At 34.5% G+C, this 18680-nt stretch overlaps 1 protein-coding gene across 3 annotated transcripts in view; it reads right to left on the bottom strand.

The window, feature by feature from the left end:
• The window catches only part of LOC106134985 (supervillin), a 158041-nt gene that overhangs the window by 116895 nt on the left and 22466 nt on the right, over positions 1 to 18680 (bottom strand). For all 3 annotated transcript variants that reach the window (XM_013335139.2, XM_013335142.2, XM_013335141.2), the window contains exon 4: positions 13048 to 13150. In XM_013335139.2, coding sequence (XP_013190593.2) covers positions 13048 to 13150 — 103 coding nt within the window. The remainder of the gene's footprint in view (positions 1 to 13047; positions 13151 to 18680) is intronic.

The raw sequence follows: 18680 nt of genomic DNA, 5'->3' as shown, positions 1-18680 counted from the left end.
GAATGTTAGTGTACGACGGAAATGCTCTCAGGATAATGTTCAAAGTTGAAACAGTTATGCGAATGCATAGATATTTATCACGACTATATTTTTTTTCCATGCCATGTTTAGCTGAATAGCTTGATATTTGGAGTTAGAAGTGATAGGTTACTAGCCCCATCGCCTAAAGGAATTTATTCACTTAAGTATACAAAGAACAAAAATATATATACTTAAGTGAACCTTTCATAATGAAAAAAATACAAAAAAAAACACCGGGACCCCACTTTCATCACCAAAAATTTGTGTCAGTACTTCATTTTCTACAATAAGTAGTAGTCGTGGAAATAAATACTCGTAACGGTAAGTTCCAAAGAGTACATTTCTCTGCAAATTTTAAACGGTTTAGTGCACTTGCACATTGCACCGCAGGGTATCACTTTACAGCGCTTTCATAGTAACCTACTTAGCCTTCAAACCGTAATATACGAAGTAGCATTAACTAGTAAATTAACTATTTTGCTGACCCGCCTTTTGAAACCTCTCTTCATTGAATGTTTGTTGGGAATTTCAACCGAATGAAAATGTTGGGAAATTGAACACGGCGGAACTTAACTATTTCCTTTATTTATATTGACATAAAATAATGAAAATACAGAAAGACATCACATACACATTGCAAATAATACTCGTACTTCTACAGACATAACATTTGTCACTTCAGTCTTCAAAATGTAATTCTTTGCAATATCTAAGAACCACCTAAATAAATTTAACACTGAAACTTTTATTGGCATAAGTACATATAAAGATTTACTTTTAAGTTAAACTATAACCATAGTTTTTATAATACTATATAATTTTTTTTCTCTCGAAATCGATCCTCGTACCCAAAGCATAGCTGAGACAGAAATTGGATCTACACGCAGAGAAGATAAAGATTTTGTTTCTCTACTCTCTCTAATTTAACTACCATCAAAATAAAATGTACGTAGTTAACTCTATTATTAGAGACCTATTTGGCTACCCGATACCGGTAGCTCCGCCGTATCTTATTGGCCTAGTTGAATGCATTCAGCGTCCGCATCTGTACTCGCATCATTGCACGCTTTATGGAGTACATACTGACACTTGGTTTACGACGCGATGGAAGACTGTTACCGCCGCCTTCAAAACGGTACGGGACTTCAGTACGGAATGTCATAAAACTCGTAAACACTAAATACTGGCATCATATACCTAAAGATAGTACGGAAAAAATCATACAATGCCGTGTGGTTTCCGGCACCAATATAAAAAAGAATAGGACCACTCCATCTCTTTACAATGTGTAAAAGGCGACTAAAGCTTATAAACTTGGGTTTTTTCTTTTAGGCGATGGGCTAGCAACCTGTCACTGTTTGAATCTCAATTCTATCATTAAGCCAAACAGCTGATCGTGGCCCATTAGTCTTTTCGAGACTGTTTACTCTGTCTACCCCGCAAGATGTGAATTGAGTTCTCTCAGTCAGTTGACTCTGACCTCGTGTCCTTAGTTCTTAATATGTACTAGATTCAGAAAGTTAAATAATAAATACGTAATAAACTGTTGTAGAAAAACAATTTAATCAAAACGAAAAAGCCCATGAATGTAACGAGCAGGAATTCAAACGAAAAGCAATAAAAACTAAAACTGTGAACAACTCTTGAATACTAAAGTGGCGCTGGCGAGTGAAATTGATCAAAACTGTTATTTAATTTATATTTTTATGTACATCAAGGAAAAATGTGCCGTGTGGTTCCCGGCACCAATAAAAAAAGAATAGGACCACTCCATTTCGTTCCCATGGATGTCGTAAAAGGCGACTAAGGGATAGTCGATGGGCTAGCAACCTGTCACTATTTGAAACTTAATTCTATCATAAAGCCAAACAGCTGAACGTGGCCTATCAGTCTTTTCAAGACTGTTGACTCTGTCTACCCCGCAAGGGATATAGACGTGATTATATGTATGTATGTATCGAGGAAAAAAATAGGAATAGAACGAAAAATTCAGTACAAGGGCACTACTAATTTCTAGAGAAATTTCCAGTAGGCTAACGTCAGGAAAATGTACAGAAAGGCATTGGCTTGTGTACCTACATAGTTAATAAAATATCAACTTACATAAACTTACTGATATTAATAAACCTAAAACATATGTTATAAAAATGTTAGTACAAAACGAAAAAAAAGACCAGGAAATGGGTATAATTTGTAACGTATAAAAGCATAGTAACGTAAAAAAGGGCATGCTGTTTCTTAGACTGACAAATGTGTACTGCTCGAGTGACCTAGTTGTGGCTACATGATACCGGGAAAACTATGTCCATGTTAACTGATTAATATTCCTTGCTAAATAAATAAAATACACACAGAACTTATCCAAGAGACTTTTATAATTATAGCCCTTGTTTACAAAATATAAGTCTTTCAGATTGATAAGGTACATGAAAGAAAATAAACGAGCGTAACAAGATTCAGTACAGACGACAGTTGCCAAGGAAGTTACTAAGGAAATAAAGAGTTTATTATGAAAAGTCTTTCTATTAGCGTCTTAAAAACCAGAACCAGTAATTACAACATTTATAATTGCGTTATTTGCACGAACCTCATAATTAAAAGGGGCTTTACCATATCTTGTGTCTCCCAGAGTCATAGTTGCTCACTACTTGAAACTACCTTTCACTTCGAAATCAAATGTATAAGTAATGCAAATATAGGGCACATTATAATCGAAAATGCTGCAGTGCAGTTTGTTACCACTTCTTCTGCACTGACGCTTTGAAAGCAGTAGTAAAGTTAGTTTTAAGTAATTTATTTCACGTCAAACAATGTTGTGAAACTAAAAGCAATGGCCATTATAAAAGTATTGAATTTAAATTTTGAATCGATCATTGTGCCAGTCCGAATTTTAACAAAATTCTAGGTATAAAAAAAAACAAGAAGCAAAAGAACAATTTAGTAATGCATCCAAACCGGGTGACCCAGTTATACTCGTAGCTACGTCGACGTCCGGATAAAATACTTTTAACGTACAACTAGTAGTGATTAATGTGAAACAGTTCCTAACAGTAACTGAGCTAAGAATGGTATGGGGATGATAGATGGACAAAAAGGAAAAGGTTATTTATATCTCAGGATGATCGTGAAACACAAGGTGAATTTTTATTCGTTAAGAAAATTTTAACAGAATTATAATGTTTGGACGATAAAACTAAGTACTGTTTCATCAAAACGATGTTCTGAGTCAAAAGGTCCCGGGTTCAATCCCCGGTTAAGTAATGATGAAAAAAGGTCTTTTCCTGATTGGACTGGGTCTCGGTTGTCCATCAAACAATCTATATAAGTATTTAATACTTATGAAATATATAATAGTATCGCTGAATTAGTATCTCGTAACACAATTCTCGACGCGAACTTACTTCGGGGCTAACTCGATCTGTGTAATTTGTCCCTTAGTACCTATATATTTATTTATTTATAGTTCGCAAATCACACGGCATTGGAGGTTCTTACAAAACTCACACATCATACAAGCCCAAGGCAGTTTTCGTCCGTTGGGAAATACGAATCCTTCTGCCAATGTTATTACTTTCCGTGATAAAATAACTCAGCGGCTCGGCAAATTATTTTGTCAATAAACAGTAAACACGGTCCATATAAAAAGAAGGCACAAATTTGACAGTTCGCAATTTAGTTTTGCACTATTTGTTAATAATGAAAGCTGAGAGATTGCGCTTATCTTTATAAACTCGTAACCAATTATGTATATTAATTATGAAAAAAGTTCGAAATTAATTTTTGGTGCCGTGTGGTTTCAAGCACTTTAGAATATAGAACCACCCCAAATGTTTTCCATTGATGTCGTACAAGGCGACTAAAGGATAGGCTTATAAACTTGGGATTCCTGTTGTATGCGATTGCGATGGGCTAACAACCTGTCACTATTTGAATCTCAATTCCATCATAAATCCATATAGAAAAACGTGGCCAAACAGTCTTGAAAAGACTGAAAGACCACGCTCTGTCTACTACGCAAGTTATTATATGAATGTATGTATGTTTCTGTTTTTGAACGAAGATAAAAAAAAACTATTTTAGATAGCATGCAAACAATGTTCCTATAAAAGAGAAAGGTGAATAGCCAGGACACAAAAAGCACTGACGTCATCCATTCCTAGATGAAAACGTGTAGGTATATTTTATCACTTCCCATGCGAATAAACTGTTTCCCGGTTTTCCAGGCACACTATGTAATGAGATCACTGCTGTTTTTACCAGCACAAAACAGTGAGAGTATAAAGACATATTATGGGAATAACCATGCGACGATGATCATAAATCAATTTTTGTAGATTTCGAAAATATTGCAATAAAACTGCGTACACACAAAAGACAATGGACACTGAATTTGGATTGTTTTAGTGATAAAGCGATTACTATTTTCAGAAACTATAGGAATAGGCATAATACCAGTTCTTTCATCCATATTTGAAAAGTTGAAACAAATTAAAACGACGAAAGTTTTATCAAAAACAAAAAGGCTCATCTCCAAATTCGAAGTTTAATATCTGCACTCTAAATATTTTCTGATATCAACACGGCACCGACCTAGATGTGGGCCATGCTGTGAACATAAAACAATGCGAATGTGCATTATTGAGGAACCACGACATACTGTTGAAATTGTTTTCGTTAAAGTTTTTAAAAATTAACAAGGCCGTTGCTGTTCATTTGAGTTTTCATAAATTATTGTGTGCATTCATAGAGCCCTTTAATATTGAAGTACACATGCAAATTAATGCTATAAGTACATAAAATTCTCCCGGCAGCCAGAAAACTTCTATATTTCCACTTTCCGCGCTACCTGCATAATTCTTCATCACACACACACACTTCATCAATCTTTCTATTTCTTTCTTTCACCCGAACCGATATGATAAAGGTACGAATATTTCCTATTCCTTCTAACTGTTCCAACACACCCACATTTTAGTTCATCCTCGCAACATTGCCAAACCATCTAAGCAACGAACCAGATGGGCCCACTACTTTTAATGAAAAACTGATTAGGAAACATTCGCGAGCAAAATTTAATCCAAAACCAAATAAAATAAAAATAATAACATCTAAGCATTTCCATTTTTATATTATTATCACAGCTGTGATTATCTAAAAGGTATGAAAAAATAAATATCTAAATGTGGAGCTGTCACTTAGTGATCGCCAGCAATAAAATTCTTGATACTGGACTGTTGCGCCTAATCTAGATAATCCAGCAAATATTATTCCATGCGTTATATAGCAAACAGACATGTCTCAGTCTATATCTCTTGCGGGGTAGACAGAGCAGAGCCAACAGTCTTGACTGATAGGCCATGTTCAGGTTTGACAGGTTGATAACCCATCGCCTAAAAGAAGAATCCCAAGTTTATAAGCCTATCCCTTAGACGCCTAAATATACTATTACATTTTCTAATTGTACTGTCTTTGAAAACGGCGGCAAAAGTTAGCGAGAGAACTATAAACAATACAATTAACACTCAGCAATTAACTTATGTGATGAAATTATAATTTACGTCTCTTTTACGAGGACAAAGGACAGACGAAGGTTCAAATTACCATTAAACACAAAACAGAGCACAAATAATTGTGAATAATGGCGTCAACTGACGTTTTTCTTTTGTAGTCTAAGAGAGATTAAGGGGCGGATTCTTCAATCATCAGATAAATTAGACGCAGGGAATGAGAGTGGTTTGGGTCTTTGAAAGTTCTTATCATACGATCATTGTACCTACTCTAATATACAATGTCATCATTCATCAATTTGATTGAACAGAATTATCATAAGTTTTTTATAAATCAAGTAGCCAAAATTGAAATTAACCATTTTATTACAAACTAATGCAGATTTCTTTTTCATTAAAATTTTGTTAACGTCTTATCCTTTGTTTTTTCATAATTGGAAAATCCCAAATATATATATATCTTCCCTGGTAAAAACCCTATTTGCTTCTAAATACTTTTATATGTAAAACAATTTACCTATGCAAAATTTAAAAAACATAAATTCATTCACTAAGCAAGACACGGGACTCAGGAAATATTTGAGATGAATATTTCTAAAAACCCAATTTAGTCAATATCCATAGAAAAAAAAATATAAATAAAGAACTTACCGATACTGATCGCCGCTATTTGATAATAGCTGCGACATATCAGCACAAGAAAAATAATCCACGATATCATTATAGGGCAGTCCTGTCCAGACATTGTATCCATTTTAATCAAAAAATAAAAATTGAAAACAATTTTCAAAAGAAAATTTGCAGAATCTATTAAAGATTTTTTATGTTTTGGCGACGAAAAAGCCAAAACCTGTTGGTTTCCTCTTTGTTATTGCAACAAACTAATGTGGGGTAGGCGTTAAAGTTCAGGTCGATGTCATTAACTGACACCAAAGTAATCCGTCGAACGCTTGGCATGTGCGCGCGCGCCGGTACCTATTCAATAACCGGCGAAATCACATGTTTAACTAGTGCCTGGTATTTTTACCCCAAAATATAAATTTCTGTTCGATTACAAAGCAGTACACTTCTAATTAAAAGATCTGTTTTATTAATTTCTCTTCTTTTTTCGCTCAATCACCACGATCACGATCAACGAATTCGTAATGTTTTTTCAACAATAGAAATCTCGTTAGAATTAAACTTTTCACAACACATCTAATCCTCTCCAGTTTTTCAGTTCAACGTATCATCATAATTAATCAAATCATCGACAATAATTGACACGCGAATAACGTGACTGCGCCGCGTCCGATGCGCCCGCGCACGCGTCTACGGAACATCTGTCGAGGCTGCCGCACAATACTCTCGTTAAATGATAACGAAAATAAAATTCACCTCCCGAGGAGAGAAATGGGCAAAAAGTCACTTGTCCACGAAATAACTTATGTATTTTTATAGTTCTGTTTCAAGATCACAGATGTCAATGTACGGGTGGAAATAGACAGGCCACACATGACTCACGCCGGCCACGTTATTGTAATTAGGTGATATTGGACATGTTTCATTAATTATTAAGACTTTGCATATCTACATACTCACTTTCGAATAAAAGTTAACCAAAAGCAGTCCTACAACCTAACGTGTAAGTGATCTGAAACTTGCTAAGTGAGGCAACACCAAATGTCTATGCTCAATGCCTTATAATTCAGGTTGGGATCATCGGCAAATACCTACTCGTTATTTGAGTTATCAAGCGATTACCAAGGCCACAGCAGGATAGCATTTAAGTATAACATACTCCAAGTACTTGTTACACGAATATTAGTCAAAAGGTCTATAAACGACACCTCCGCACAGCGAACCTTTATGGGACGATCGCGATGATTCACTATTCAACTTTATAAAAGGTCAGAGTGACTTGAATTCATTCCATGTTACCTTCAACGTCCTATAAGTTAATTAATATATCTTTTGTTATATAAATATTTTTTAAAGTACAATTTAGTGCTTACGAGTAAATACTACAACCCTAAATCGCTTGTTATGCCTGGGTACCGCTTTCCGACATTTTATTTCTACTCTGACTTGTCTAAATTATCTTCAGTTTCAAAACACCATTTAAAAGTGTATTAATAAAATCTGAAAACCTGTAAAAACGGCAAAAAAAATATTTGTACGGGTTAACTGAACTTTTACACGAAATCGCAAGGTAGACGTGGGTTGAACCTGAACAAAAGAAGTTTGGAACAACCTTTATCTTTCACACTTGAGAGAGTGTGAAAAGCCCTTTGACAGCACACAAGCAAGCAACCAAGTGCACTTCAGCGACTCAATATTTTAAGGGCCAAGTTTATCTCGCAAGGAAATTGCCAGTTTGATAGCTCAGACGCCCGCAGCAATATACTAATGGAATTGAGTAAAGTTTATTAAAATTGTATTACAACACTTTGCGGATCTAATCTCCACTTATATTTATCGAGTTGATCTCAGGTCAACTGATGCTGCATACCCTAGTTTTAGAGTTATTAAACGAAATAACGACATGACTTCTGACGAGCAGGTCTGACGGGAGTCACTTTTCTTCAAAAACCTGACTTGTCTTATCCAGGAACGTGATTAAAAGGCGCACCCCAGGCTCCTTTCCAGAGAGGTGATAATGTTACCAGAACTTAGACTAGGAGAAAGAAGAATTTTTACAATTACCGGACAACTACTCCGTTATACTGAAGATTTAACGTGACGGACGTATATAGAAATACGTTATATAGAAAATATCCATTCTGTCCAATAATCTAAACAAGTAAGTTTTGCTGCCGTTAAATTTGATACACGACCTCAGGCTAACAAACTGAAACTTTCAATCGTTAAATTTTCAAATACGAATAATTAAAGCTTTTCGCCAAAAGCATAGTACCTACTTTATAATCCTACTTAGACAGATTTTGGCGAAAATTGTTTGACTACACGAAATGAATTTTTTTTCACATACCTTACAGTCATAAAAAGAAAATTACAGAAAGATAGTGCGTGAGTAAAACGAATAAAAAAAAATATCTGGTATTTTCTACAGGACCTGTCAATTCTCTAAATTTTTTTCTTTAAATCCTATGATTTAATAATTATCAAACTCGGAAGAAAACCGACTTAGGAATAAAGTTTAATGGGAAAGTTAACTCCGCCATTCATATTAATTTCGGTCGGGACAAGGACCACAGGTGAGGGTCCCGACCTTGCGCCATTTCGCATAGCCAATGAGAGAGGATTATGACACAAATTAGATAGATTACAGAAAAAAATTACTAAGCGTCTCTTCCGTTGCACATTTCTCACAGCGATAAGGTAGTCGTAACGTCATTTGCGAAAATGGATGGCGCGGAAGGAGCAAAGATATTAAATGGAATATTTTCGCACGTCGCCTTTTTAGACTTGCAGAAAACGAACTAATAGTTTACGTCTCAAACATTTTGGATTTATCGTACATGTAGGTACATGTCTGTGCGTTAACCGCACATAACAAAATCTAAAAAAAGTTCGCAAAGTTTTAGCATTAAAATGTCACATTTAAAGTTCAAGACAGCATGTTTTCTTAAGTAAATGAAAACAATATTGCGATTTTATGACAACAATTCGGCTTAAAAACATTACTTTCCTTAAACCACCTTCCACCACATCCATATAGAAGAAATACTATCTTTTTCTCTACTCTGCCTAAACCTACACGACGCTGTATCAAATGGTTGTTACTTCGTCTATTAGGTACACTTCTGCCCAAACTTTATTTTGAGACTAAGAATGTGTTATGTTCAGATCTCCTGGTACCTAATGTGTCACCTTCAAAAATGTTTTCACCTAATGACGACGTTGAAAAGGAAAGCGTGATTATTACATCATTTTCAACGCAGAAATATATCATTACTAGCTTTCAACCGCGGTTTCGCCCGCCTGAAAAGTGCATGTCCTCTGTACTCCCCATTATACGTATGAAAAATTTATTGAAGCATAGGTTGACTTGTATGACTTAGACGACGGACAAAAACTTTCACATTGAAAATATTAGTACGGATTACATTCGAAGCAATCATGTGATTTTGTTTAATTACATTCTATACACAGCATGTTAACTACTTGGTTAATTTCATATCCTGAGCTAATATCAAAGTAAATGTACATTTTGACATATCAAAGATAAGGTAGGATCATTGTTTGCAAGAGACATGAAATAATTGAAGGCTTTATGTTGAATATGGTTCATTAATCTATATTCAGCTACCCGCAATGCCAACAAAGGAAAGATTAAGAGATCTCACACACTATGATCTTGCATCATTAAGCCATATATCTGACAGTGGCCATTTTGTCTTTTCCAAGACTGTTGGCTCTGTCCACCCCGCAATGGATATATAAACGTGATTATATGTAAGTAATGTAATGTGCTCCGTATATATTTACATAATATATTTCTTTTATTTGTGTACTAGGAAGGGACAGGTAGCATAGATACATATTAAAATCACGCCTCTTTTCTCATTCTTGTAACCAAAGTGCCTTTTTCATAATATCCTTCTTTATTCTCAAGCCTACCAATTATACCACTGAGTGTGTTTGATCAAATTCATAGAATGTCACATCATTATGCCAAGCAGAAAAGTCTTTCACAATACTAACGACGTGACGTTACTTTCTACGCACTTCCATCTCAGAATATCATACATTGGGTTGATATTTTGTTCGAAAAGGGGTAGTCAACATTGCCAACTCGTCGCTTAAATTGTTCACTTATTTAAATAAGAATACCTTGTTTATTATGCGTTCTTGGTATATGAAATGGTTTTGGCATCCGTTCTTTAATTTGCCACTCGATTCTTTATCTGACTGTTTCCTAACAGTTTAGTTGTTCAAAAACTTTAATGTTAATTTCAGATCATTTGTGTTCAATGTTCTAAAATATTCTGTTCATGCATTTTAATGTTCGCTACACAGAAATAACATGATACTCGTATTATTACTTCATAATATATTTATACACAATCTAATGCGAACTTCCTTTGAAGTAACCAACTTATCCCGAAGTAATATTAATAGACCAAGTTACAACTACCAGGATAACACGACCACTAAGTGATCACGAACCAAGTTTACGAACTAAGTAAACAGCCTTGCCCCATATACAAGTACCGAGAGTAACGTTGATAATATTTCAGTATGAACGCCAACTCGCAGCCGACTGCGCTCTTAAATAATTCATATCGCCTACATGTAGTCTTAGAAGTTAGAACTCCTCACGACGCATGCAAGCCTGGTACGGTGGGCTCAGGAGGTAGCTGTGTTTTCATATAAATGATGCTAAATTAGTGTTCATAATATTATATTTTTTTATTTTATCTTATATATAAAATTGTCAAAAATGTTCGTTCCCGTACTCCTCCGAAACGGCTTGACCGATTCACATGAAATTTTGTGACCGTATTGAGTAGGTCTGTGAATCGGCCAACATCTATTTTTCATACCCCTTAGTGATAAGGGATGTCCAAGTTTTTTTTTGAACTAGAATTTACTTAAAAATTATTTATATTACAAAACATCGTTTGCCGGGACAGCTACTAATATATACTTGATATAAAAAAGTTAACTTATAGGTATAACCTTTCGACTAATTTATCGCTTTCAAACAAAAAACTAAAACAATATTGATTCATTTCGGACGTAATGATGTCATATACTGACATGCTAACACCCGTTGATTTTTCACCGGGGTTAAAAAATGAAATGTTCAAAAGAAATTCAACACAGTGCTTCCGAGGAAAGTTTAATTAAAAGAAAACAAAAGAGTATCGTAAAATGACACGTTCATTCACAAAATAATTAGGTGTTCATTAGTAAGCTAATTAAAATCACAAATTCAAAGGCAAGCATGCTAAGTTAATTGATTTCAAATAATAGGTTCGTGTAATATCAGTTTCGTTTCGTGTATTTTTTTTATTTCGTTACGTGTAATTTTTTTAATGTAATTATACAGAAATTTATCGTTAAATTAGCAAGCAATTCAATAAAAAAAAAAATTAACCTTTTTACATATTTTGTGTACGTCGGAAGTTATGCTAAGCGCCTTATTTCTCTGTGTTACAAACAACACTAGGCATATACATATTTCTTCTTTATTCCATCATTTGGTCAAAAAGTTATTATATTAAATAATAATAGCAAAGGAATATCCCAAATAATCTTTTCTTGATTCGACACGCCTACACAATCAGAATATCGTTGTTGCCTAGCGATACAAATGGAGAAGTAATTTTCCGTCGACGCGGATAAAGAGGTCGCCTATAGGTACAGCAGAAAATGTAATCCGCAAATATGACTTTGGCTTTGTTATAAATAAGTATTGCTACTACCTAACCTACTTCAACTTATTCTAACATACATTCATACATATAATCACGCCTTGATCCCTTACGGGGCAGACAGGGCAAACAATCTCGAAAATACTGTAAGACCACATTCAGTTGTAAGCTTAATTTATGAGATATATTCTCATCCTAGCCATTCAGCAAGTCTGTCATACAGACTTTTTTTGCATAGATAATAAAAGGCTCGTCGTCTTTCATTGATTATATAGATATTCACAAAGCTTCAAGATTTTAACACCTATAAATCTTATTAATTACACATACATACATACATATGGTCACGTCTATATCCCTTGCGGGGTAGACAGAGCCAACAGTCTTGAAAAGACTGAATGGCCACGTTCAGCTATTTGGCTTAATGATAGAATTGAGCTTCAAATAGTGATAGGTTGCTAGCCCATCGCCTAGAAAAGAATCCCAAGTTTGTAAGACTATCCCTTAGTCGCCTTTTACGACATCCATGGGAAAGAGATGGAGTGGTCCTATTCTTTTTGCATTGGTGTCGGGAACCACACGGCAAACTTATTAATTAATCTGCCTAAATCAAAGGTCATATAATCCTTAAACCCCAAATTACTACTCAAATAAGTAAATGATGATACAATTAAAGTAATTTTAGGCCTTCATATGCAAACATACATACGATAATTAACGATTTCATGCATTTATCTCCGCCGTGTATAATTTCAGCTAATGATAATTGACATTATACCAATGCATGTGCAATGTAATTCGTACTTTCGCTTTAGGTACATTACACTATAATGTACAATTTTATCGACTAGCAACCGGAACGTATCAGTGATTGTCGATTTTCATAAAAATGACTAACCACTTGCATAAGGGCGTATAAGGTAACTTTTTTTTTATTTTTTTTTTTATTTCTTTTTATTTTATATATTTGTATGTACATAAAATTCCTTTCCTAAAATCCTCTGTTTTACCAAGTAAGGTACGAGTATACCCCGAAGAAGGTATATATCTTCTACCCTTTTTTGCGAGTTCACAGAGAGTAAAATATCACAATGTTGACAAAAAAGTACATTATATAAGCGGTCGCGTACTTCATCAAAGCAAGGCCTACATTCACCATTGGGGGTGAGAATTGGTCGAAGAACCAGAAGACTTACCAGAAGGTTCGTTGGATGGGGATGGTCGTTTCGGGGTGCTGGTCGTGCGAGGTGAAGGCTGCGCCCGGCGGCATGGTGGCGTGCACTCCGGGACCGACGGCCGCTGTAACAAGACACATGTGTTTAAGACAGAGGGTTAACCAGGTTTTGAAAAAAAAAAAACTTAAAACACCCAAATCCCTAACAGTATGATTTTATCTTGGAGGGCAGCGATTTGGAATTTTCTTAGCAAGTATGGCCCTCTCTCCAATACTTCTATTCATACTATTATAACAAATATATCAGGCCGTCTTCGTTTGATACGTTTTCAAGTCTAAACGACTGGACCAATTTTGATGAAATTTTGGATGAATTTAGAAAATTACCTATTACTAGACATTTAGAAACTATTTTCTGAAAACTTCCACGGGACACTTAAAACTGAGAACTTGAAAGATATTTCCCGGTTACTAACCGCGGGGCAGTGTTAAAGAGTTCTTGTAGTCATCTGACTACAAGAACTCTTTAACACTGCCCCGCGCGTATCTACGCGTAATGACTTTATGTCTGATCTTCGTAAACAAATTAACTGATGAATAAAACCTTAGTTTAATAACATGAAAGGTTTCCTTATGGCGGAAACATTATTACTGAAGGTGAAATGTATATAAAGTACTGAAAGTGTTCCTTCAAGTGATTCCAATCAAAAAACTATTGTTGTCATTTGAAACAATATTGGATGTGAACTTATCAAAAACACAAAGAAAAGAAACGAGAGCCAAAATTCTCAGCATTTTATGTTTTCTTCCGAACATTTGCGTGGGTTAGGTATGTAATACATATGTAATAGAATCCTAGCAAATATCACCTACAATATTCATTTGAATAAGTAGGCTAGGAAATAGAAAATATATTTTTTACTCACTCACCAATTTCACTTTATACTCCTTAAAATATATGCGCATGACTGACACTTACACAGGTCGCCTCATAAATTTTATGAACTCTCATAAAATAATGAGTTACCGTCCATAGGATATAGATAAATCCGCTGTACAACACATATACATGAGGTTAAAATTACATCTAACAAAAACTAAGTACCTGCATTTAATTATCTAGAATTCTAGATCAACGAGCAAGGACAACTGGCCAAATCACATCGAGCTGATATTGCGAAACAATAAGAGTTAGACCCAGATGGTAGACCACAAGACAACCTTCAAACAACTACACAGATTGTTGGACTATGTAACCTGAGATCCTACGCAATGCAAATTTGTAGCGAAGCTGCATTAATTTTGCAAGATTGCGGGGACAAAATTATGGGCGCAGTGGAAAATAAACCTGATAATATCATAACATTTATAAGCAAGGATGAGGTCTGGATAAAGTTACTCTGCGAATTAGTTCATGTTATGTTACTTAACCAGCAAGTATACAATGTATTTTTATTTTAAAATTTTCAAAAAGTAAGTATACAATACATATTTGTAAACAAAAAAAAGTCAACTTTTGTACGGCAAATGACAATATGATATGTCTTGTTAAAATCAAATGAAATATTAAAATACAAAAGCTTTTAAACGGCAAAGGATACCTACTATTTTGCTATGCGTCTTCATACAAGTTGAGCGAAATCAACTAAACATTATACCTACGTGTAACATCGCCATACACGATAATAACGCTAGAAAACACATGTAATAAACATGACTGCTCATAGTTTCCGGAATAACATGAATAAATCCAAATTGATCTAAAAATAAACCACCAAACTGAGAAAACAAGCGTAGGCCTTAACAAATACGAACTACGTACAGTAACTTCGCATAAGGGAACGAAGGACACATTTATGATTGCCGCGAACATAAATAGGCTGAAGAAATACATTAGTATTTAGTCGAAAGAGATTAAGGAAAAGTCTTCGTTTTAATTGGTTTCACGAAGTTTCGGCTTGGTTAAAGGTAAAATAATACGTATCTAGTACTTCGTCAAACTATACAGATTATAAATATTCTCTTGAAAAAATTGTGTCTATTTTTCCATTGGGGTAATTGGATTAAATAAAACTTAACATTACTAAGATTGTGAAATGTAAATATTCCTAGCCTACGCAAACTTGATTAAATACACGTCTTGTGCAAATGGAATTCAGTGTAGGAAATATGCAAGGACCGTGGCAAGAGGAAAGATTTAGTGTCTACCCCTATGAGAAAAAGCGCGAATATATGTACGTATGTAAACATTAGCAATCGTTTTTCACGTTCAAAAGTTCGTCTTTTTTTTGACCACCGGCCGCCATCACAACAACATCTTACAATTAGCTTGAGTAATTTCACCATAAAAGGTTTCACGATTGCGAGGTTACGAGTCACTTCCGAGTCGGGTGTATGCATAATTGACAACTTAATACCGGTAATGAATAAGAAATTTAGGTTCAAGGTTCGATTCCAAGAGACCACGAGTGAATAAATGGTTCGTCATTATTTGAATTACACATGAATGTGCTGAAAACAAATCTGTGGGCCTAACAACTGGTTGGTTAAAACAAGGTTGACTGTCAGATAATGCTTTTTTTTTTAACCTAACGAGGGTGTCATAGTCACTGCGTGACAAAACCCCTTTCTAATATAAAATAATAGAAAAAAAGATAATGCATTTAGCATTAAGTCCGCTCATTGTATCAACATTGTTTGTACAATAAAGTTTAAATAAAGAAATAAACTGGTATTAGAAAACCAAAACAAAATTCTAACCCTAAGTTACATGAAAAACATATCAAGAAGCAAAATAACAGAAATATGAAGTAGATTATTTATGGTTATCCATGAAGACCAAAGGCCTTTTTTCTATAAAAATGCCAATTTCATTGACATTGACGACCAGACGTGGGTTAACTTTGACGTTTTCGGATGTCTGTAACGACTGTCTGTCTATATATGGTGATGTCTGATTTAAAAATGCTTTTTATGCTGTCATTTTCAGTAACTGACTTATCTTTGTCAGCTAAAGAATTACTAAAACGAAGTGACTCATAATCTTTAATTTATCAATTTATTCTAAAATACTTATTTACAAAATATGTGAATGAATCTCAATTCTATCATCAAGCCAAATATCTTTTGGACTGGTTGTTACCCCGGCTCTGTATACCCCGCAAGGGATATAGACGTAACTATATACATGTATGTTTGTATAATTAACAAGCAAACAAATTCAAAAGATATGAATTGAAAGAGATACAGAACCACTATAATTCCCAAACAATTTCACATTGATATTTTTTGTCAAAAATGCAATTTCTAACACCCAAATGAACTCAACACCAAAACACAAAAAATTATAAATTTATTAATCGAAACCCATAAACCACACAAAAAACAAGACATTGAAAATATGCAATGCAATATTTTCACTTATCGAAAGACACCAACACGCTAATACCAAAACAAAGTCCACTAGATGCGTACGAGCAAGCGCTGCGGTAGAACTGAACTGTTCAACGATATTGCCGGCAACCGATGTTTCACTTTGTACAGGCAACAACATAATACATACATACCTCCAAACAACATATATGTATACAAATACATATTGTTACCGCAAATTAGTGAAGTAGGCCTTAGGTAGGCAAGACTGAGACACACCAGTCTATCAACTAATGAGAAAAAACTTTTTTGCGTAACTGCACAAGATATGTGATAAAAAATAGCTTAACGAATCTGAATCTTGCGCTTGTGTCTGAAGCTTGTGTTGATGGACACTACCAGTTTCAATTATGGTCTTTTGATCATGGTTCTTAGACAATGGTATTAAGACCTCACCCTAGTTTACTATCAGGCAGATAGAGGTCAAACAAACACACACAAATTCCCAATTATTCAATTATAAAATAACAGCTTCCAGTAAACAAAGCCAACCTATAAACACTGCAATACCAAGAAGTACAGGTGACTACATAAGTGCTACTATCTGTCAACAAGTTTTCTTAAATCTCAATAAGTAACGTTCGACGTTACTAGAATTCTTGATCGACAGATCGCATCATTGTTACACATTCGCTAGTTTTTGTCGACTTGCGTGAAAACTCGATACATATCCGTGCTAGCTGAATTGTGTTACCAGGTTTGTTGATATGTTGATATTATTTTAAAAACTGGTAGTTTTGTTTCAAACTTTCAATAAAAGTGTAAGATAATTGGTAGTTTCGTGTCCTTATATATTTTAATGAATTGAAAATTGAACAAACATTTCTATTGTTCATTATTTTTGTATTGTTTATTTATTATGTATGAAAATACTTTATTGTACATGTAACATACATATATAAAAAAACATAGTAGTTTAACAAAAACAATAAAGTAATAATTTATATTTTTTCTTCCATATTTAACTTCCGACCTATGATTTTTCTAAAGTAATCGTCTCAATCCAATATGTGTGCTCGCACTGGCAACACTTATGCTGATTAAACGTCCACGTTAACGATTGTGTTAGGATAATCGGCGATTAGTCAATCACGTCAACCGTGCGAATAGCCACACGCCACAGTGATTGATTGTATGTGACGCGAAAAGGAAAATTAATCGAGACACACAAATTATGGTGTTTCTTGGTAAATGGATTTCAATTTCATCGCAAGCATTTGAATAGTTTGTATAACACAGACATAGTTTTCTTGCTAGACGCTCGCAAGAAACGCACCTTTTTGTGATACCTACTTACACCAACATTTTAAATCAATCAAATAATTATTATTTTTATTATTGCATTTAATTTACAAATATATAAAATAAGCGACGCGAACTTTTCGCAATCGACGAAAAACTTAATTACAATACATTTTGCAGTGTCGCCAGTATAAGTATCTCGAATTTATCAGATCGTAAAAGTAGATTCCTATCCCAACTGTTATTCCAAATAAAGCTACAAAATTAAAATTAACAACCACACATGCCCTGGCAATTTCGCAAAAACGGCGCCCAACGGTCAGCCGATATCCAGACAAAGCTACCCATAAACGGAAGCTGCATATGAACGCCGTTTCGTCATATGGGCCGAGTTTTCGAAGACCACATCCAAATACGAAGCTCCCGTTGTCTCGACGAGGTCGACGACATATCAACTAGGTACAGTCATTGACAAAATTAAATAAAAAAAATATCAATCCGTAGTTTCATATAATCAAATTGTATTTGTTAATTGGCCGATGTCTAAACTTGAAAAATATGAGCTAAAATCTAGGGGACCTCTATTATATTTTTATATATTAATAATAGCTAAAAATTACATTTTAAGGCCGTCTGCATGTTTTTTACATGCATCACGCGAATACCATTAAGTACTCTGATTTCAATGCAGGTCAGTTTTTGAGAACATTAAGATTATCAGCTAATGAAGTCGCAAGAAACAGTTAGTATCAAATAATTCAATTTTACAATGTTTAAATTTTTTTGAATGTATATTATATAATATGTATGTATATATATATCACTTTGTTGTTATTCGTTGACGTGACACTATTGTTACCATTTAACAGGAGTAATCCTATTGACATTAACTGTACCTATATTTATGACAGTACGATCGCTTGAAACTTGCTACCAAAATTGGTATTGCAAGTCACTCATTTAGTAAGACCTCTGCGCGAT

Source organism: Amyelois transitella, chromosome 11, assembly GCF_032362555.1.
Source record: "Amyelois transitella isolate CPQ chromosome 11, ilAmyTran1.1, whole genome shotgun sequence".
NCBI lineage: Eukaryota > Metazoa > Arthropoda > Insecta > Lepidoptera > Pyralidae > Amyelois > Amyelois transitella.
The sequence above is the reverse complement of the archived record's forward strand: the minus strand, read 5'-3'. Positions and strand labels throughout refer to the sequence as shown.